The following is a 22,337-nucleotide window of genomic DNA, read 5'->3' as shown; positions in this document are numbered from 1 at the left end:
AAGCAATATCTTGGGTTCCAAATGGCATGTTGTTCCGTTCATTCGAGAGCTTAGAATTCATAAATTTGCTTGAACAACTCGTTCCACATTGCCAGCTTTGCTGCAAATATGTTGCAAAATGAGAGTTGGTTAATAATGAGAAAATAGAGAAACAATTGTCTTCAACCACATTGTCATTGTTCTAGTAAAGAATATATTGGGCATAAACATGATTCTATTGATCTTTGACATGAATGGAGTAGAAAAGCTTGTTTGTGGAGAATATATTCAATATAAACAGAGCAGCTGCTTCTGCTCCAACATTGAGATTTTGACTACTTTTTATATTTCATAAATCTACATCATTTCACCCCAAAGCAAATTGGATGTGTTGTTAACCAAATCATGCATGCCATTCTATCACAAATTAGTGTTATAACTTTATATTATTCATGCACGTTATTTTTACTTCAATTATACAAAGAATTATTTCATTTGTCTTTATTTTTTTTTAATGAGGAATAATTTTATTACGAAGAGCTTGTTTGTTCGAGCAGCTAAAAACTGTTTATTTTAAGAAATATTTCTATTAAGATAAGTATTTCCCGATATCCTTGATCAACTTCACAAAGGTTTCAAACATACAACTAATTAAGCTATTAGTGAAGGCAAGAAGTTATAATCAATCATTTGTAATGCATTGAGCATGATTTAAAATCTTATAAAGTTGAATGTCAATTCTCAATTGCCAACCAAATCAATCATCATATTGTACTTGTAACGAACATATCTCTGCTTCACTTAGCTAAAAAAACTAGTACTAACTTCATAACTAATAAGCTACCAACTCCATTTGTTAACAAACACTCCATTCATTGAACACTATATATAGCCCTCCTTATTTCCATTGCTTTTATAATCACATTCTCAAATAATCACTACCAACAAAATAGGCATTTATGATAGACAACTTCTATCACTAATAATCCACAACAACTCATTGCTAATACTATTTAAATACAGATTAAAATCATATTAGATATGAGCTATTTGACGACAAATCAATAGAACAAATTTCATAGTTGATTTATTTTTGGAAAAATTACATAAATTAATACATTTTAAAAAATAATTACAGATTTTAGCGATACTTTTTGTTTATTACCATTTATAGCAATACTGTGATAAATCTGTAATATGTATTAAAAGTGAATTATTTATGCAATATATTTGAATTATAATTGTTTTTTAAATATATTGTGTTTGTTTGGTAAAAAATGGTCATATTGTATTATAAGTGTATTAAAATGTGTGATAAATGTATTATCCATCATTAAAACTTGTATTAAATGTGAATAATAAATTGTTCTTTGTAATATGTATTAAAATTGTATTATAAATGAATTAAAAGCGATCAAGTGAAAAAAAAATATTGTTGCTATAAATGGTAAATATTTTATTATTATAGCACATTTACGTAAGTTTCCCTTTATTTTTTTGATAGTGGAAACAAGGATGCCATACATGTGATTTATATAATTTTTTAGCCACCTTTGCCACAACTTCCCCTCTAGTGTGAGGATCCAACATTATATACATTGATATTGAAAAAAGTGAATGTTTATTTAATTACACGCTATATTTTCGACCAAGAGAATTCAATTGAACCTTTCAAAATCAGGTATACTAAAAAAAAAGAAGAAGCTGAATTTGTAGCTACATATTATTTAGAGGATAGAGGCGAGCGAGACTGGGAGAGAGAGGCGGAAAAAAGTGGAGAAAGGTGAATTATATATATATATATATATATTGGTTAGATTATTGTATATTATACGTATGTAATTGTATATATGGCAAGAGAGATTGGAAGAGGGAGGAGAGAGGCGAGAGAGAGGTCAGAGAGTGGGAGAGAGGTGAATTGTATATGTATATAATAGTATATAACTGTATATTGTACATATACATTTGTATAAATGACAAGCGAGATTGGGAGAGGGAGAAGAAAGGCAAGCGAGATTGAGAGAGGGAGGAGAGAGGCGAGAGAGAAAGGGCAGAGAGTGGGAGAGAGGTGAATTCTATATGTATATAGGCTAAAAAAATTTGTATAATACATATTTATTTGTATATCCTGGCGAATTATACATATACAAACATGACTAATTATACAAACTCAAAGTCAGCCCACGTAATTAATGTATAATGTTAGTCGCAAGTTGTAATTATGACAAACTATAACTATGATGAGTAAGTTTGCTTATCCGCGTAATTTTCCCTTCTATAATCCACAAAATTATACTATTAAATATGGGGTTACATTAGGCTCCGATCCATTAATGTTTATAAAATTTGTTGGCTCCTAACCTCTATTATTATTATTATTTTTAAATAACGCAGGAAATAGATAATGTTTTTTCCTTTTTCGCCCTTTTAAATCGTTTTCACTATCTTTTTGGAAAAAAGATGAAAATTGCTCTTATACTATGTGAAATGAACAAAAATATCTTCCGTTTATAGTGTGGCTCAAAAATAATCTTGTCGTCAATACTTTGGTTCAAAAATGCTTTTACAGTCAATACTTTGATCCAGAATTGCCCTTATAGTTAATAAATGAATCAAAAATACCCGTTCCAAATAAATATTTTATTTCTTCTCTTTTTCAACATAATCTTCTTCTTTTTAATTAAAATATTATTAATTTCTTGTGTTCTTTTTTTAAAATCACTTTAATAAAGAAAAATGTAGGAAATATCTTTTTCTTTCTTAATCTCATTTCATCAATTAAAATAGAATAATTTCATGTACCATTCCGATGAATAATATTTGTTTTATATATAACATCGTTGTATATCCATTATTAATTTTTATTTATATGACGATAAAAAATAATTATAATAAAATAAGATTTTTTTAAATTGAAGTAGGATAAATATTTGCAAAATTTGAAAAAACATTATTCGAAAAAAAGTGTTAAAAAGAAAATAAATAATAGATTTATTTGGAAAATGATCATTTTTGACACATTAAATTTAAATAACAATAAGAGTATTTTTGGATCAAATTATCAGTAACAAGGACAATTTTGGACGAAATCATAGACGGAAAACATTTTTATTTGTTTAACAAAGTTTAAGATCATTTTTGAACCAAAATATTGACTACAAGGCCATTTTTAGATCAAATCGTTAATGTAAGATATTCTAGTTTATTTCACCCACCAGTCTAAGACATTTTTGACATTTTACCAAAATACCCTTTTTACTAATAGTCCACTATACTCGGTTGCTCTGATTTCTTCTCAAGGTTCTGTTGAAATTTGTAGAATTTGAATTTGAGTTTAATATTTTGGCCAGAAATTTGTTGATTTCTTCAAGTTTTGGATTAATCTACTGATGTGAGGTCTTTTTCTTTATGATTCTTTAATTTTGCTCTTCAAATTGTAATTTATATTTTCTTTCGATTTGTATATGGGTTTTAAATTTATTTTCTCCGCTCATTTGTGTTTTTTTTTCTCTAGCGATCCTGATTTCTTTTGTATGTATATGGCTAAGATTAGTTTTTTTTTTTGGTATATTGATGGATTTTGAGAATAGTTTTGAATTGTGTTCTATAATCTCAATTTTCTCAGCTATCTGAATTGTAATTTTGAACTGTGGTTATTCTGGTTCCCGAATTTCTTGTTCGACTCTGATAAGCCGTCGTCTTGGGCTAGGGTTTATGCCTGGACTTTTTTATGTGCTCGGCTCGAAATGACTTTACTTGGCAATGATGAGTTGTGATAGAAAATGGAGGATAAAAAGAGTGAGTGAAAATGGAGTAGGGAAAACAAATTGTTGAGTCTTATTTTCTAGATATTTTGCAGCTTTTCAGCTCTATTGGTTGTTAAATGCTATTGAACAGTCGTTACTTGATTCTCTTTTCTGTTTCCCATTTATGAACTTAACATTTTGTCTCTTATTCAGTTGTATGGTGGTTCATATACTCGAGAAGAGATAAATGCAATCACGATTGAAATCATGCCTAAAACATTACACAAACAAATAAATGTCTTTGAATAGAGATAATGGTTAGGCCTTGTTCAATCATTTAATCATGTATGGTTATTGCTAATCTACCGTTCCAATCTTATCTTAGATAGTCTGGAATAGGCATATTTCAGAAAGTTGTTCCATTTATTGCTCTAAATAAATGAATGACATAGTGCCATATACCTGGAGAGCATCAATAAAGTCAGAGTCAACATCTGTGACAGTCCACTGATCAGAAGGTGGTGTTGTTGTATTTGCCATGGGTGCTGGTCCTTTAGGATTAGGCTCCGAGATTTCATTGATTACCAAACCAATGCCACCTCTGGAAGGAGGAAGGGTGTAAATAACATCCTCAAAGCCATCGTCTTTCCAATAAACTTTAGGCTTATAAGAAGTGACGTGTGCATTAGGTATTGTAGCTTCACTGAACTTCCATTTCTAACAGTCAGCTCAACTATCCCTGCATCTGAAAATTTGATACCTTTAAGATCATATTTCTCTTCAAGAATATCAGGAACAAAAGTTATACTGCTGCCTGAAGCTTTCATTACATTAAGCTTAGGAAGAACAAGAGATAAAAGAGCTGCAGCAGCCAACTAAAAGTAACTTCTGTAGATTTGATAAAACTAATTTAGAAGTCAATAAACAAAATCCTCATGCATTCAGCCAACCCTATGTTGCTCAGACTCTCCAAAAATGATGCCAGACTCGTGTCAAATACTCCAAATATAGACTACTTTTTGAGGATCCAACACCCACAATTTTGAAGAGTCCAAGCAACATAGGCCAAAACCCAGAACAAATACAAGGAAAAAGGAAATTTCAAGTAACACAAAGGGACTGTTACACCACAGATTCATAACAACCACTGCTGTCACTTTCCCTCATTCCCTTTGGTTAGGAGCTAGAACATACAGAAGGAGCCTGAAGAACAAAGAAACATAAGTAACTGTGTTATATTTTGGCCATCTAAGTCCCTTTGGTTGGAAATTTTAATCTATTAACTGTCATTTTCTACTTCTCTCCCTTTTGAAGTTGATTCTAGAATGAAGAAAGTCGTGTGCGGAAGGTGATGTGGGGACACTTAGATAAATTTAAATCAAACAAGAAAATTTGAAATAATATTATTTACTTCTATTATATAGACAATGTTTTCCTTTTAGGACGTATTTCTATAACAATATTCATCAATTAGTTTTTAACCTTTGGTTTGTATATAAGTTCGAGGATACGGTATTAGAATATGATAATTTTGTTGACAATAGTGTTTCAGGAAGTTGCTTCTGGCGATATTTTCCCTACTCCGAGTTACGAATGTCAGAAAAAGCAGAGCTTGCAGCGGTGAGGGCGTACTTTGGAGTGCCGTGGCCGCAACTTAATGAGGGATTATCCTACCATGACATCGTCCGACCCACCGATGCTGGTCTGTGTTTACATAAATAAACTCATTTTTCGGATAAACTTTTTTTTAATTGTAGACTTCTTGCAAAATTAATAGGTCTTACATTGATCGAATTCTACTTTAGAAAGTACAAAAATTCAGCTCCTTTACAAGGGTAAGCTTCCAATCCTTTGTGCAAAACTTCTTTTTATTTTTTTGCTTGTGTTATTGAAGATTCAGATATTAAACTGTTGAACAGTTGGTTGCAGAGAATTCAAAATAAACAGGTTAGTTTGTCAAGGAAATGGTCAAACATGGTGTTTAATGCACATGGAGTATCTTGGGATTATGAATGAAGCTTGGTCATGTTTAATTATTGCAGATAACAATTGATAATAAAGTTGTTATCTTACCAGATACTGAACTCAGGTCACATCTGTATAATGATTTTTTTTTGGCAAGATTTAGCCTGCATATGTTGGGTGAAGTAATATCTGAAGTGTAGTTTTTGGATGTGCAGAGCAGGTGCTGAATTAGTATATCGTCGCCTTCCTTGGAGAGAACCTGATGCACCTTACTTGCTAGAAGTACTATTTGAAGATGACTACTTGGTAAATTAAATTTGAGGTTATTTTTGTTATCAATGTTTATACTTTATTTATGCGATAGAGGAAAACTGGGAATTTCATGAGGAAAGATCAATGACCACATCTTAGTGATGTCCTGACACTTAAGAGAGATGAAACTAGACTTGAGTACTCAGGTGATCAATTAAAAAGTTAAAGACATCTAGATGCATATAGGGCTTGAGCAATTCAAATGCCTACATGAAGGAGAAATCATGACATTTCCTTCCAGTCATAAACAACCTTGAAGTAAAAGACTGAAATCTTGTACTAGCTCCACCCTTCCCAAAATAAATAATAATAAAAATATATGAATAAGATAAGATAACACCAGTTTCCTTGTATTTGTGATAAAACACCTGTTGGCTACCCATCTTGTCAAGAGGTTTTCTAAGAGAACTTGGTTTAATAAGCAAAACTTAAAGAAACCACATTGGTAGATTCTGTGGTTCTCAAACTTTATTGCTTTCTTTTTATCTTTTTTGCAAGATCTTGTCTTCGTCAGTGTTGTATGAAAACCAACACCAGGGGGTCCCCAGCCTCTCGGCGTCTCGCGACCATAAGTTACAAAACTATACCGGCAGAAAGCCTTCCTCGTGACTTGTGCTGCCACGCTTGTCTAAAGCAGCCTTCTCCAGCGAGATCTACACCACAAATCGCACTCGTGAGTCTCTTTTCAACCATTTTTTCGAAAAGTATCGCTGTGCATCATTCCATCAAAATCAGCACTCACTGTGCAAATTCGGTTACTACTCACAACTATCTCTATTTCTGTTGGTAATGTGCAAAATCCAACACTACCACAAGGTCTACTAAACCTCCGGTGACCAAAGCCCAACCAGATTTCAAGCACTTTTCGGCCACCGCACTGCATTGTTTCGGTAGATATGAGTTTTTCAATAGTGTTTTTTCTCTATTTCAGATTCAGTTTTGCCAAAAAAGGTATACTGCCAGAAGTCTTTTTGGTTTGGTTAGAGATTTGCATGTCCTGTAGGGATAAATGCGATAATCTGTAGGCAAATTCCAGTATAAGAATAAACCCAAATGAATGGATTGGATATAAAGGATCTATATAGTCACCCAACTTGTTTGAAATTGAGGCATAGTCGTTCTGAACTCAAAGATCTTTTTCTACAGGCCCAATTCTGATCTTGAATGAAAATTTTAAATTGGGACTGGTTAAAGTAAAGAAGCCTTGCGGTTGGAAGTCTTATGAGTGGATGTATAAAGAAAATGGAGTATTTATATGTATGCATGTATAATGTATGTGTATGTGTGTGTATATATATATATAAGAAAGAGCACAATGTAGCATAGCTGGTAGAGAAGTACAGAGCTACTGGCTTTCTAATACCTATACCAGGAATCCGAGCCTAGCTCTTCTGGTTGAAGGTCTGATGAACCGGGTATTCCCCTCCTAACTATATATATATATATATATATAACCATTTCATTTTGGAATAAAGGTTTAATTGTTGTTGTTATACTTGCATTATAACTGGTGTTTGCCAGAAGTCTTTTTGGTTTGGTTAGAGATTTGCATGTCCTGTAGGGATAAATGCGATAATCTGTAGGCAAATTCCAGTATAAGAATAAACCCAAATGAATGGATTGGATATAAAGGATCTATATAGTCACCCAACTTGTTTGAAATTGAGGCATAGTCGTTCTGAACTCAAAGATCTTTTTCTACAGGCCCAATTCTGATCTTGAATGAAAATTTTAAATTGGGACTGGTTAAAGTAAAGAAGCCTTGCGGTTGGAAGTCTTATGAGTGGATGTATAAAGAAAATGGAGTATTTATATGTATGCATGTATAATGTATGTGTATGTGTGTGTATATATATATATATAAGAAAGAGCACAATGTAGCATAGCTGGTAGAGAAGTACAGAGCTACTGGCTTTCTAATACCTATACCAGGAATCCGAGCCTAGCTCTTCTGGTTGAAGGTCTGATGAACCGGGTATTCCCCTCCTAACTCTCTCTCTCTCTCTCTCTCTCTCTATATATATATATATATATATATATATATATATATATATAAAATAAAGAGCATAATGTAGCATAGCTGGTAGAGAATTTTCACAGTATCCCTTATGGGCCAAAGGTATATTCATGGTATGTATTCTCAATTTTCAGATTGTTGTAAATAAACCTTCTGGTTTGCAAGTTCTTCCTGGAGGGTTATACCAGCAGCGGACCGTCTTGACGCAACTCCAGTGGCATGCATGTAAGCTGACAACCACTCCGTCAGGTTGTCAAAAAACACATCCAGTCCCAGTTCATCGCTTAGGAAGGGGTACATCAGGTGAGTTATCTAAGTACATCTGTACATGAATTTCTGCTCCAAGTACACTGATAGAACAAAGAATGAATTTGTGCTCCGAGTATAATTTGTAAGACGGGTAATCTTTCATTTAATGTCGTGTCCCTTTATTTAAAAAGAACAGAATTACATTAACCTGTCGTAAATGGTAGCAGAGAATTTTTAATTTGAATTATTAAACAAAATTACTAGATACAAATATAATAAGATATTTTAAATTGTAGCCATCTTTTACCTCCTTTCTGCAAAGGAAACCGAAGCATAACCAATTCTGGAAAAAATAGAATACAAAATCGAGTCATCATGCAGAATAGGGTTTTACTAGAACTATTGGCACTATCTAATATTATAAAAAGTTCATGTAACAGTTTATAATTCCTTTTTTTTGTTCTTCTGAAGTCAAGTAAGAAAGAACATTGTTGATTCTTTTATGGAATGTTCCAGGAATACTGCTCTGTGCAAAAACAAAGCTTTGTAAATCTCGCCTTGCAGCATATTTTGCTGAGGGGACGTCAGTTGTTGAAGACAAGTATGTTGAATTTGCTTCACCACTTAGACATGCCATATTTTTCCGTACATACTTATGCTGCTGTTGTTAATATTAGTTAGATGCTAAGAGCATCAATATGATAATACAATATTGACAGCTTACTGTCTATGCTCGAGTGTCAGACACTGATTCTCAAGTTGTCTTATTAATGTTATTATTGCTCTTGAAATCATTTGTTAATTTGGCATGCAAACTTCTCTCTTGATAAAGTCGGATATGCCACCACATTGCTAAACATCAGATTGTCCAAATTCTTCGGTTTTTCATCATGCTTAATCAACAAGCTCCTGTTTAAAGGCCTATAGCAGCTCGGAAATTGTCCCCCCTAATTGGAGTTCTAGAGAGAAAACTCAGTTACTCTATACTTGTACAAGGTTCAATTGACTAGTGATTTCAAGTGTTCGAGTATTTTGGTGTTTTAGTTCTAGCATTCACTTTTTTCTAGAAGTACCATTCACTTATTAACCTCATACTTCCATTAATTGTTTCCAACATACTGAGGTTAATTAGTTTCTTTATTTTCTTTTATTTGGACAGTATTCTGTAGGCAAAGATGTTTTTTGCTTTAAATTTTAGTTTGACCATTCTAACAATGTGTACAGAGAACTGTTATAACTTTTGGATTGAAAGTTTGTGTTATGAAGGTAAAGAACACAATGAGAACTACAAAAACATACCCAGTGTGATCCCACAAATGGGTTCTGATTTATAGTAAAAATTGAAAGATAACCAAAGCAAATAAACGAAGTAGTGATAAAGTTGACGAATAAGAAATAATAAAATAATAATGATAATATCGAAAAGGAGAAGAGGGAGCAAATAAGATACTCAAAGCCTAAACCATGCTCCTCCACAACTATCTGCTAACCTTCTACCATTATCCTCAACCTCCATGCTCTTCTATCTTGGGTCATGTCCTTGGTGAGTTGAAGATGTGTCATGCCTTGTCTAATCACCTTGCCCAATTCTTGTGTAGTCTACCTCTACTCTCCTTATGCTGTTCCATTTCTCTTTTTTCTTTTTCTTTTGGGGATGTTTAGCTCGATATTTCCTAGTTAAGAAGGTAACTCAGGTCTTTGAGAGCTGTTATAATGCTGAAGTAAGAAAAGACACAGATACCAATTGCTACTATTAAATAGAAAGTTGCCTCGTTGAAGCGAGATTACTCTATTCCTTCCCGATGCAGATTAGAAAGTGCTCTTTATTTATTTGGCACCCTTATTTTGAGATAAGGGTAACTTTGTATTCGCAAAAGATTCATCATCCAAGAGATGCTGAATTGGAAACTTACATCCCATAGTGTGATGAGCACACCTCCATGATGGTAATCAGATTACAAGTTCCCTAAGAAATCAACTTATTCTACCCCATTCCCCACCAAGTCTTGTTTACACCAAAAAAATAGAAGACTAGTACAGTTTGTTTTAGTCCCTGAAAATTGATTTTCTGTCCTTCAAAGCACCTAGCATTCCTTTCTTTCCATATAGACCACCAGATACATGCTGGGATGAGCTTCCACCATTCTTCCTTCTTGCCTCTACTTCCAACTCCTGGAACCCTTATTAACTTCATTCATCCATAGTTCCATACATCCTTCCATATGTAAAATTTAAATAAGAAGCTGGTAATTAAACATCCAAACTTTTACATTAATATACTCCAGACTTGGTTCTCACAAGCAGCACATATGCTACCCACTCAATCAGTTCCAGTCACACCAATGGTTGGAGAGCACTCATCTCAAAGTCAGTTAAGCTCTTCAGTTTGTTCTGTTTTCAACAATATATCCGTTCTCTAAAACTTTAACCTCTTTAGTAGACTTGATTTGTTGTCAGGTGAGAAAAAGTGTCTTTCAACCTTCAGCGGACTTTGTAGAGGTGATAAAAACAAATTTGGGTTTGATCGGATCTTCAACTCTTACCTTTTGACTAAGTATTCTCTAAATTATCCTAGTAACTCTCTTGCCCATCAACACCACTTCATAGAACACACTGTTGAGGTCATCAGAGAAGTCTCTGATAAGTATGAATCAGTTGGTCAATGCATTGGATATTGTATGTCATTTGGTCCCCTTAAATATCTAACTCTCTATTTTGGTTTTCTAGGAACTTCCTAGAATACAATCAAATTGGGCACAAAATTAGCAAATATCACAACAAAAGTTGGGTGCAAATTTAGTTTGATTTATGTCCTTTTACAAGCTACATGGTATCCACTTATAGAAGCTTGAATTTCTGAAGTCGAATCCAGTACATCTAAACATTAAGTTCTATGATTACAGAGTTTTCTGTAGGGGTAAGGTCTGCATATACCCCATCCTCCCCGTTCCCAGACCCCACTAGGGGAACACACTGGGTATGTTAATGTTGATTACACACTTTTCCATCTTTACAAAATCATGCCCACTCCATTTATAAACCCCCCAAAGGAGAGAAAACCAAGTTCTTACAGATTAAAGAGCAGTGAGACCAGTATGAAGGACTTTATTTATTTTACCAACGTAGAAAGACTTTATTTTCCCTATATCTCACTTGTAGTTCACCTTTACTTCTGCATGCTTATCGACTTGTCGTGTTATATAATGAAGATAGCTGTTGGTTAGTAAGTAAGGAACTAAAAGTTTGGTGTTAGGTCCAATCGTTTCTGTTGCATTCTTCCTTGAGATTAGCTTTGTAACTTTTGATGTTTTGATCTTCTGAAGAAATGCAGTTATTAAAGAAAAACGAAATCCTAATCTGAAGAGGGTGACTTTATTTAACACTTTTTGGAATGGCACTGGTGGACCGCCTACTAAAGCGCAAAGAAAATTTAGAAACATCATTTACTTCTTGAAAGTTGTGCCCCTTCCTGTACTTTTCTGCCATAATTAGCGCATATTTTGTCTTGTAAAAAAGTTATGTGGATCATTTTGACACGGATGGTTAAACTTTACTTGTATAGATGCACCAACTCAGAGTGCAATACAATGAGGAAGATTTGCAAGATATATCGGGCGCTAGTAAGTGGTGTGATGGATATGGATGAGGTAATAGCATAATATTATTCTCCCGGTTTCAATTTTTCTGTTTGAGTGTCTATTCTACGGCATTCAATCCATCAGGTTACTTAAATTTAAAATTAATTTTGACTGATAGGTTGTCATCAAGCAACCAATTGGTACAATTAAATATCCTGGAGTTGCTAAAGGGTTGTATGTTGCTTCTCCTTCAGGTTTTCAAATTTATTTATTTTAGGCGAACATTTCCTTGAATAACTTTTTGTAAAAGATTCATTCAGTTATCATTCATGTGGTGCTTCAGAGGACACTAGTGTTGGCTTAATCTGTTCTGATCTTTTTTTCTAGGGAAGCCAGCTTTGAGCAGTGTTCGCGTTCTTGAAAGAGATTCAGAGAGTAACTGCACATTGGTTCAGGTATTAGAAGTCAAGACATAAGAAATTTAATATTATAGCCACCTTCCTTAACCTTCCTTACCCTTGAGCAGGAGAAGGAACCTTATATTTTCTTTCCTTAATGTTGTACATTATTAACAGGTTGAAATTCAATCTGGAAGGCCACACCAGATCCGCATCCACCTCTCTTTCATAGGATATCCACTAATTGGTAAATCTGAAACTTTTTACGCTATCCTCCCCTATCATAAAAGAATTAAATATAAGCATAGAGGTGGAAGTATCAGTTTGTCTTCTAAAAGAAACATGCACAAAAGAAAAGAGAAACACGAAGTTCGCCAACTTCAGCCATGTATTGACTAGTACTCGACATTGGATGGTGCATTGCAAACATTTGTTGTTCTTAGTTCTATGAAAGCATATCAGTAAGTATCTACTTAATTGCACGAGCAAGGAGAAAAGGTGATGGAAGAACTTAAGTCTATACGTTGGGTTACAAGAAGAGAATGAGTCCTGAACTATGCCTGTGAGTATGCATCTACTTTGTTACAGAAATGTCAATGACCTCTCCGATGAAGTCGACATGAGGTCCTCTACAACGTTAATATTAAATATGTTATTGGAACTATGTTTCATTGGAGTGTGTTTCTTCCTCTAGATTATAGCCAAGCAAAAATGATTTGCTAATCTAAATGCAGGTTTAGATACTTGTTCCGTCGACAAACACTTGCTAACTTAAAAAAGAGCAGTTAGTAATTCCTTACTGTATCATTCATTATGTAATTTCTCATCAAACATCTCGTGTTCAGATTTTATTATCAACTATGTTCCCTTGTTTACCAAGGCTAAGAATTTTTATCCCTGAGTTAATTTTAACTGTGTGCAAGCTGAACTTCTAGGCAACAGTACTGAGTTCATAGACCCTAGGGTGTCTGTTTAAAGAGATTGGTTATGGAAAATATAATTTGTATACCTCATCAAACTAACCAATGTCAATTGATTAATCTTTGTGTATAATTAGGAGTGCTTTTGTAACATAACTGTAGCATGCTACGACAGCTTTTCTTTTCATATAAGTAGTATTACAAAAAAACTTGTTTTGCTCCTTCTATGATTTATTAATAATTGTTATCTTACCAGGTGATCCTCTTTATGTATCTGGTGGGCAACCAAAGTGCTTTCATCCTGAATTATTGGATGAAAGTTTTGAGAAAGATGGGTATGAAATTGGACTTTATTTGTCGGTATTCATTTTAAACCGATAGTCCTAGTAGTAAACACTAACTGAATTTGCTATCTGGATTACCCTTCTTCCACATCCTTGGTTATCCTGTTGTACTTATCAACAATGACCTTTATCATGGCAATTACAATAGTTTATACATTATGCCTATTTTGGACCAAATACAGCTTTATGGTTCATGTTAATTGCGAAGATAGTCAAATTACTTAAAATTGAAACAGAAAGTAGCTAAATGTTTATTCTATCTAATCACCTTTAAACAAAAACAATCGCTTTGTCTACTGCTAATATCATGATCAGATTTTAATTGGCTTTACTTTCTTATTAGTGGCTATCAAAGACCTGAGAATCCTGTTCCTGGAGACTGTGGATATAACCTGCATGCCCATCAAATAGGTCTTATTCACCCAATAACAAATGAGGTTAGTTGTTTTTCTTAGTATTGTTTTAGAAACAGTAATTTAGATGTTACCGATCTAACAAAGTTCAATAGTTTCAATGCGACATTTGCATATTTACATCCCTAGCAATTCTATTATTAGTCATTTGCAGTTTTACATAATGAATCAGAGGAGTATTCATCTGAAATGCTTGTTTTGATGATACAGTGTTGCTGACAGTTTAAACTGTTAGATTACTTTATCGCTGTTATCACTCTATACCTTTGTCAGGTAGCAGCACTGACTATCAAATGCGACCTTAAGCATGTACTCATCAATTTTTAGTCTAACTATGAAACTATATTGATTCAATGTTCCCAAGCTTTCGATGCTTTAGATTTGGGCTGGAACAAGTTCAGTTTTGGTTAATATGCAAAGAGGATCATGTTTGACAATTGAATTGTTTTTATGAAACATTTAAACAAGACTACCTTGCTAGATATCTCAATTCAAAGTAAACTTTTTGACAGTACTTCATCTTGCAGCTTATCAAAATTACAGCACCTCTTCCAGCTATCCTTCAAACACGAGAAGAACGCGAGGCTAACCAGCCAAACTCCAGCTAGTATGAGATGATTTATACACAGAAGATGGACAAAGTTGCCAGTATCGAGCATTACCTGTTGTTTCGCTCATTAGTTTCAGTTTACTGTTTTTAAACATCTCCATTTCTGTTTTTTCCATGAATATTTTCTGTTGTTCCTTTTCCCCCTTTAATCGCTACGTATATTTCTCATTTGATTTCAGTTAGCAATTTTAATGATAAACTGAATCTTCATTATATTATTATATTAGATCTCTTTGGAGTAATCATTAGGGGTGTGCAAAAATCAAACCAATCGATAAATCGAACCAAAAAATGTTATTGGGTTTTTAGTGGGTTTATAAAAATTTATTTGGTTATTGGTTCGGTAACGATTTTTACTATTGGGTTATCGGGTAAATTGATAACTTAATAAGACCGTAATAATTTATTATTTTATCCATCCTAATTATTAAATATTAATAGTTTTAATATATAATTACACACTATAACTACATCAATTTATTAGTACTCTACTAGTTTATACTATTTAATCAAAGCCTAAAGATTTTAGTAAGGGAGTTCACAATTGTAGCTATTTAATTTTAGTTATAGTCTTGTTGGACTATTTTATTTTAGTTTTAATTTGTAATTGTAGGTTGTAGCATTTGTAAGTTTGTAACGGTCCGTAATTATAGTCTTCGTACTATATTTTCTCTTATTGATGCAATTTCTCATTATTTTTCTTGTTTTACTATATCAAAGCAGTTAGAGAAGTAAGAGGAATATAATATTTTATAGATTAGGTAAACTGAAAACCGAACCGATAATAATAAAAAATTGATAAACCGAAAATCGATAAAGAAAATCTTATCGATTTGTTATTGAGTTAACATATTTAAAAATCAAAAACCGATAAACTGAACCAATAATATATAAAATCAAACTGAACCGACCAACGCATAATCATTGCATTTTCAAAGAAAAAGAAACCAACTTCTACAAAGGTTTAAAAATATAGCTAACTAAGCTTTGTTAAGTGAAGAATTTATAATCAATAATTTATAGTGCATTGACATTGAGAATGATTTATAATCTTGAAAATTCTTATAAAGTTGAATGTGAATTCTTAATTGCCAACCAAATCAATCATGATAGTGTACTTGGTAAAGAACATGTCTCTGCTTCACTTTGTGAAAAAACTAATACTATTTTCATAACTACTAAGCTACCAACTCCATTTGTTAACAAACACTCCATTCATTGAACACTATATATATATATATGGATCAATTTCATCAACACAAGCCATAACTTTTATAATTACATTCTCAAATTAATCCCTAGTATACTAATTAATTAAGCCCTCAACTAAATACTTTTCATTATGGCTCAATCAATGAGCTTCTTCATGGTTATTGTTCTCCTTGCTTTTGCACCAATTTGTTTGTCTTCTAAGACTTATGGTGGTTATCTATTCCCACAATTTTATGACAGATCATGTCCCCAAGCTAAAGAAATAGTCAAGTCTATTGTTGCCAAGGCCGTAGCCAAGGAGGCTCGAATGGCTGCTTCTTTGCTGAGGCTGCATTTCCACGATTGCTTTGTCAAGGTAACGTTCTAATATTATTATATACAATATCACACCCTATTTTACGTACTCCCTCCAATCCCAACTGACGTGACACAACTATCTAAGGTTAGTTTTAGACGATAAATTTCTAAAGTATGTCTTTTTTTCTTAAATTTTGTATCAAATCAAATAGTATCACACAAAAGTAGGATAGAGGAAATAATATTTAGGCAGAACACATAAGCGGCCTCTTGAACTTGTCAAGATTTTCCGTATAGACACCTTAACAAGAGCTCCTTCCTATTGAACCTTAAATCACTCAAAACTGTACCTATCAGACACACTTGGCTGACTTGTCACCCGTCGTTTGAGGCACGCCTTTTGAGCGCGTGAAGAGAGAAAAAAAAAGCTGATGTGTCTGATTGGCACACTTAACGGTCCAAATCTTCCCCTTTTATTTATCCAACCCTAGATTTCTCCCATTTTTTTATTTCTCATCTCTTCTCCACATCTCACCATTATTGCTGAAAATAAAAAAAAAATCTTAATTCATCTTCTTCACAGCGAAAGAAATGTCCAATTTGTCGATTTCAACTTCTTCAAATGTCCTAGCTTTCTCGAATCAGCCGTAGAACATGTCTTATTCACTTGTTGAAAATGTCTTCTTCCTTCACTCTCTAAAGTTAAAATTAAAATGGTGTTATTAAAGCAACATCAATCCTGATGGTTGAATTAAAAAAAAAACATGATTAAACAAAACCCATAAACAAAGTTGCTAAAAATAACTAAATACGGAGTTGTACCTTTTTGATTTCTTGGTAATTTTAAGTTTTAATCATATTTGTTAATGATAAAAAAGAGAGGAAGAAGAAGAATTGAGCTACGCAAGTTAGAGAATATTGTTTGGGAGGAAAGGGGAGGATAAATTATGAAATAGTTTTATATTGTTTGGGAGAAAAGGGGAGGATAAATTATGAAATAGTTTTATATTGTTTGGGAGGAAAGGGGAGTATAAATTATGAATTATTTTTATAATAAAAATAAAAAGAACAAATAGAGAGTTCATAAAATTATTAATGTTGGAATTTAAGTTGACAGTGAGGAGGGGCATGAAAGAAAAAGATGCAGAGGGGCTGTTGGATCTGATAATTTTTTTTTTGTAAAAAATACTTTATTTTTTAATTTACCACATGTCACGGTATGATTGACTCCTTTTTTATATTATAGTATTTGAAAGTCACGCACTCTATATATTTTTGGTAATGTCATTGAAGTGTCTAATAGACACACTTTGGGTATACATAAGGTGTTTAATAGGAATATGACCTCATTAAGGTATCTAAACGAAAAAAGCGTGAAAGTTTAAGAAATCGCTTATGTGTTCTGCCTAATATTTATATAACAAATGTAAGAATGTCAGATGTACAATTCTACCAAGGGGGATTCAAAAAAAGAAAAGAAAAGTGATGACTAATTATTATTTTCAATCTTTCATGTAGGGGTGTGATGCATCTCTGCTTCTTGACAACAGTGGAACCATAATTAGTGAGAAAAGATCAAATCCCAACAGGAATTCAGTTCGTGGATTTGAAGTCATTGATGAAATTAAGAAGACATTGGAGAAGGAGTGCCCTCAAACTGTATCATGTGCAGACATATTGGCACTAGCTGCAAGAGATTCAACAGTTTTAGTAAGTTGAATAGCTATCATGTAAAAGTGTTTTTTTTTTAACTCCTCTCCTATTAGCTCCCACCTTTGCTTCCTTGCCGACTTGAACTCATGTTGGAAGTATTTCACGGTGCTAAACAATGTTTTAAAAGATGGGGGCGTGACTCGTGAGGTCAGGCGTTTTATATAGTACATGGCGAGATGTAAGTATCCAGACACGGAGCGTAAAATCTTATGGATCTACGAGGCGTAGTTTTATGTGTATTTAATTTATAGTTTTATTATTAATACAATAGCAAAAGTAAATCTTTCAATGATTTGTGAATTTTATTTGAAATAAGTTTTAATAATCAATAATGAAGAAAAAAAAGTATTATAATTACTATTTGTGAAATATCATCACACCAATATTAAAAATATGATTTAAAGCAAAAAAAGTTTAAAAATAAAAACGCCCGGGTGTACGTTTTTACGCCCAGAACTTGCGTTTTTATACTAGGGGTTTATGCCTTATGGGATCTACTTCTTTAATTTACGCCCCAAAGCGTTTTTGATACGCCCCACCCCAAGACTCGCCCCAAAAATGTTTTGGAGAACACCGATGCTAACCATCTGAGCAACTTTCTCTTGTCGTAAAAGTACATTTTAGGATTAACAAAATCGACCTTTTTCATTTTTGTATATACAGGTTGGTGGACCAAACTGGGAGGTACCATTAGGAAGAAGAGACTCCAGAGGTGCTAGTTTAAGTGGCTCCAACTATAATATCCCTGCTCCAAACAACACATTCAATACCATTCTTACTAAATTCAAGTTGAAGGGACTTGATATTGTTGATCTTGTAGCTTTATCTGGTAATAAAACTATCTCTCTCTTTCGCTTTCCTAGAGGACATAGATATTAACGAATTCAACTTATATGCACTGACAATATGTGTAAGGTGATGTTATCACGCAAACTAATGTCAACTTTTTGTTGTATAGGGAGCCACACAATTGGAAATGCAAGATGCACCAGCTTTAGGCAGAGACTTTACAATCAGTCAGGAAACAGTTTACCAGACTATACATTGGAACAATCATACGCTGCCCAATTGCGCGCTACGTGTCCAAGATCTGGTGGTGATCAAACCTTATTTTTCTTGGATTTCGTGTCCCCGATGAAATTTGACAATAGCTACTTTAAGAACTTATTGGCTTCAAAGGGACTGTTGAACTCAGATCAAGTTCTTGTTACTAAGAATCAAGAGTCGCTAGCACTTGTGAAACAATATGCAGAGAACAATGAGCTTTTCTTCGAGCATTTCGCAAAGTCTATGGTTAAGATGGGAAATATTTCACCTTTAACGGGTTTCAAGGGAGAAATCAGGAAGAATTGCAGGAAGATCAATCATTAAAGGGGCATGGAAGAAATGAAAAATCGCGGCTCTATATATTGTTATGTGTTTTCTTGTTTTTTTTTGGACATTCTTCAATTTTACTTTCTCATGAAATATTATCCGTGTCTCGTGGCTCACTTTCCTTTTTAATCTATTGTAAAAAGTTTATTTTTCTAAATTTAAAGTAATTCACGTTTAACGAGATAATTTATAGTCACATAAATGCTAAATTTACTGTCAATCATGTTGTGGGTTCTCTGTTTATGATATTCAAAAGGAAAAAAGATCTGATATACCCCTCAACTTTGTCATTTGGAGCTGATACCCCCCTCGTTAAGAAAGTGGTTCATATATGCCCTTACCGTTATCCAAACGGCTCACATATACCTCTACCGTTACAAAATGAGCTCACATATACCCTTCATTTAACAGAAGTAATTTTTTTAAAAAATTATTTAAGGGTATATATGATTCTTCTATCAAAGTTCAAGGTATATTTTAATTTTTTTATACATAAATTATTTTTTGACTTCTTTTATTATAATTATTTGAGTTTCTTATTCTTATTTTTTTTTCCTTTCATTTCTTAGTATAAAGAATTTTTTTTTGTCTATATTGTTATTTGATTTTTGTATTCGAAGAAAAAAATTTGGTCATCTACAATAAGCTTTACAAGAATATTAATGAAACATAAATAAATTTGATTATCTAAATAATAATTCTAAATTAGTCATTGAAACAAAAAAAAAGTCAAAAAAAAATATGTTTGACGAGGATTAAATTTACTCATATGGAATTATATTTTTAGAAAAAAATAATAAAAAATTAGATTAATTTTTTTTCCATTTCCGTTAGAGGAAAAAGAGTATATGTGAGTCATTTGTTTATAAATAGGGTATATATAAGTCACTTTCATAACAAGAGGTATATCAGCTCTAAATGACAAAATTGAGGGGTATATCAGCTTTCCGTATAAGTCCCTCTGTCCATTTAACCCATGGGAGTCACATGGATACTACCTAGCGTATCGGGGCAGGCGGTAGGTGTATATACTTGGTACATGACACTATTAATTTTTATAATATAACTCGTATTTATATGCATTGTCTATCATTATTAGTATAATTTATTGTTGTTTGCACCTGTCTGTATATAAGGGTCGATTGGGTTGTGTTTGTTGTTGTGTCTTATTAAGGCTCAGTTAGGTTAATGTTTGATTATGTGTGTGTTGTTTGTGATATAATGCAATTTATATGACATACTTTATCTTTTATCAAAGGCCACACTTTTTGCTAGTTTAGGCTACACTTACGTGGTGTTGCTGTAGGCCTAAAATGGTGTAGTGTGACCTATTGACTTTTATGATGTTCTGTGATGGATACGGTTAGTATATCTCCGATTAGTTGACTTCTGTAGTAGAATATTATTGTGATTAGATTTTTGGGCTAGTGCCTCCAGGTACGTTCCTTTGTCAGTGGTCGACGAGGCAGATAAATGTCTAGAAAAGCAGTACTCTCGCAAAGTATTCCCAAAGGGTTGTGAGGATATTTAGCAGAGAAACATGTTACTTTATAAATCGATTTGGTTGTTATAAGTTTTGATTCGGTTATTTAATAATTAATTATGCAAAAGAAACGATTCATTCAAAGGAAAAAGAAAGACAATGATGCATTAAAAAGAATTTATGTTATAATTCTCGTAGTAAGCTCCAATCACGAGCAACTAAAAGTCTAAAACCGCTCTCTTTGTGTTGATCAACTTATTTTTATCAACAATTAGTTAATTCAATGTCTATATAATTATGAAAACGATGGCCCTTTCGATAACTTTTTTGTTTTGATCTTTTTTTTCTTAATGAAAACATAAATATAATTATAAAATTATGTATATAATTTATTGATTTAATTCGGATATATTTTAACCAAATCAAATAAAAATTGAATTATTTAATCAATTTGATTCAGTTTTACAATTAAGATCAATTTTTACCAAATCGTGAACATCCCTAGTGATAATGAGTTATCTTTGAAGTGTTTATGAAACGTAAAAAAAAGGATATGTTAGTGTCATGAAATAGATTTGTGATGATTTATACCCTTGCATTATTGATCCAAGTTATTAATGGTTTAATAATTCGTTAATTCATATCACAAATGTTTACCAAGTCTGAAAAGACAACTAATTAACACTAAATAATTTTTTGGGCGCTCATAAAGTGTTTAATAAAATGTCTTATAGTCTGTTCAACATATGCACTATGCAGGTTGAAAATTATTTTTCACTATTTAAGTTTAACTATTAAATGGACTAAATTATGAAAAATAAAGTTGGCTTTTTTTAAGGTACAAAAGAAACTTAGATATTTAGTGAAACTTTCTAAATTTTCGTAAAGTGATATGTTTAATTTTTGTACTTGGAAAAAGTATAAATTTTTTTAAGTATTAAATATTTGAGGGCGATATTTGTAAAAAAAATAAAACATTTTAAGTTTTTAGTATCTAAATCATCTAGTATATAAATAGGAGAGGCCTTAATCATTTGTGAACAACCCAATAAAACCTATTAATCCAGTTCAAGAAAATTAATTCTCATAACTAAGTGATCCTTTGCATAAAAATAAAATTATTAACTCTTTTGTAATTTTGTGAAAAATTTGTCAAAGAAATTTGATAGCAGATTTGGATGATCATTGAGAAGTACGATAATCTACGCATATAAAAATCAAGTACACAGTAACAAACTAGAACATAAAGGTGGTCTATTTTATTTATATTTTCAAATTAAAAACATTTTATCACTTTGCTGAACACCTTTTTGAGGTCCTTCCTAACTGTTATTTCATAGTCTTTGGGCAAAAGATGATTTAATCCAAGGAGCAAACTAGAATGTCCTTTAAATAATTCTTTCAATCTTGCTATGACACCAACAAAATTAATTCTGCGAGAAATATCAAATGTCTAGTAATTAAAAATAGAAATTAAACGAATCATGACAATATGCAAGTTGTAGTACCAAATTTTTTTCTATTAAGTCAGAAATTTTTTTCCAAAACTCTCATCCAACTTCAAATTACATTTTATTTTGGCCAGAACAACATTAAAAAATATTGTCATTTTCAAAATTTTATTTTTCACCCGATCCCTGACCCCGCACCCCACCACCGGCCAGCCCCCACCCTCCACCCCCCAAAAAAAATTTAAGTTTGTTTTTTAAAATATTTTTATTTTAAAA

General features: G+C 32.6%; 2 protein-coding genes and 1 pseudogene across 7 annotated transcripts; 2 read left to right on the top strand and 1 right to left on the bottom strand.

Moving 5' to 3' along the window:
• Positions 1 to 3,224: 3,224 nt before the first annotated feature.
• On the top strand, positions 3,225 to 14,744 carry LOC107008803 (RNA pseudouridine synthase 5). 6 transcript variants are annotated; one of them, XM_015207990.2, is made up of 15 exons: positions 3,225 to 3,375; positions 5,270 to 5,427; positions 5,503 to 5,560; positions 5,645 to 5,672; positions 5,768 to 5,814; positions 5,906 to 5,996; positions 8,154 to 8,322; positions 8,785 to 8,869; positions 11,831 to 11,915; positions 12,025 to 12,100; positions 12,234 to 12,301; positions 12,422 to 12,491; positions 13,421 to 13,499; positions 13,852 to 13,945; positions 14,449 to 14,744. In XM_015207990.2, exons 2-15 carry the CDS (start codon positions 5,319 to 5,321, stop codon positions 14,527 to 14,529), a joined length of 1,140 nt encoding a protein of 379 aa, XP_015063476.1. In that variant the 5' UTR covers positions 3,225 to 3,375; positions 5,270 to 5,318; the 3' UTR covers positions 14,530 to 14,744. The 6 variants fall into 6 exon arrangements, 5 of the variants coding, with proteins under 5 accessions (XP_015063476.1, XP_015063475.1, XP_027770497.1 ...); XM_015207989.2 differs by having other exon boundaries at positions 3,227 to 3,370; XM_027914696.1 differs by having other exon boundaries at positions 3,233 to 3,370; positions 5,278 to 5,427.
• On the bottom strand, positions 3,385 to 5,263 carry LOC107008804 (annotated as a pseudogene).
• A 1,070-nt stretch (positions 14,745 to 15,814) lies between the features above and the next one.
• On the top strand, positions 15,815 to 19,313 carry LOC107010401 (peroxidase 72-like). The gene is made up of 4 exons (XM_015209684.2): positions 15,815 to 16,098; positions 17,559 to 17,750; positions 18,417 to 18,582; positions 18,712 to 19,313. The coding sequence occupies exons 1-4, from the start codon at positions 15,874 to 15,876 to the stop codon at positions 19,122 to 19,124; spliced, it is 996 nt and encodes a 331-aa protein (XP_015065170.1). The 5' UTR covers positions 15,815 to 15,873; the 3' UTR covers positions 19,125 to 19,313.
• Positions 19,314 to 22,337: the final 3,024 nt, after the last annotated feature.

The sequence above is a fragment of the Solanum pennellii genome, chromosome 2 (assembly GCF_001406875.1).
Source record: "Solanum pennellii chromosome 2, SPENNV200".
NCBI lineage: Eukaryota > Viridiplantae > Streptophyta > Magnoliopsida > Solanales > Solanaceae > Solanum > Solanum pennellii.
The sequence above is the reverse complement of the archived record's forward strand: the minus strand, read 5'-3'. Positions and strand labels throughout refer to the sequence as shown.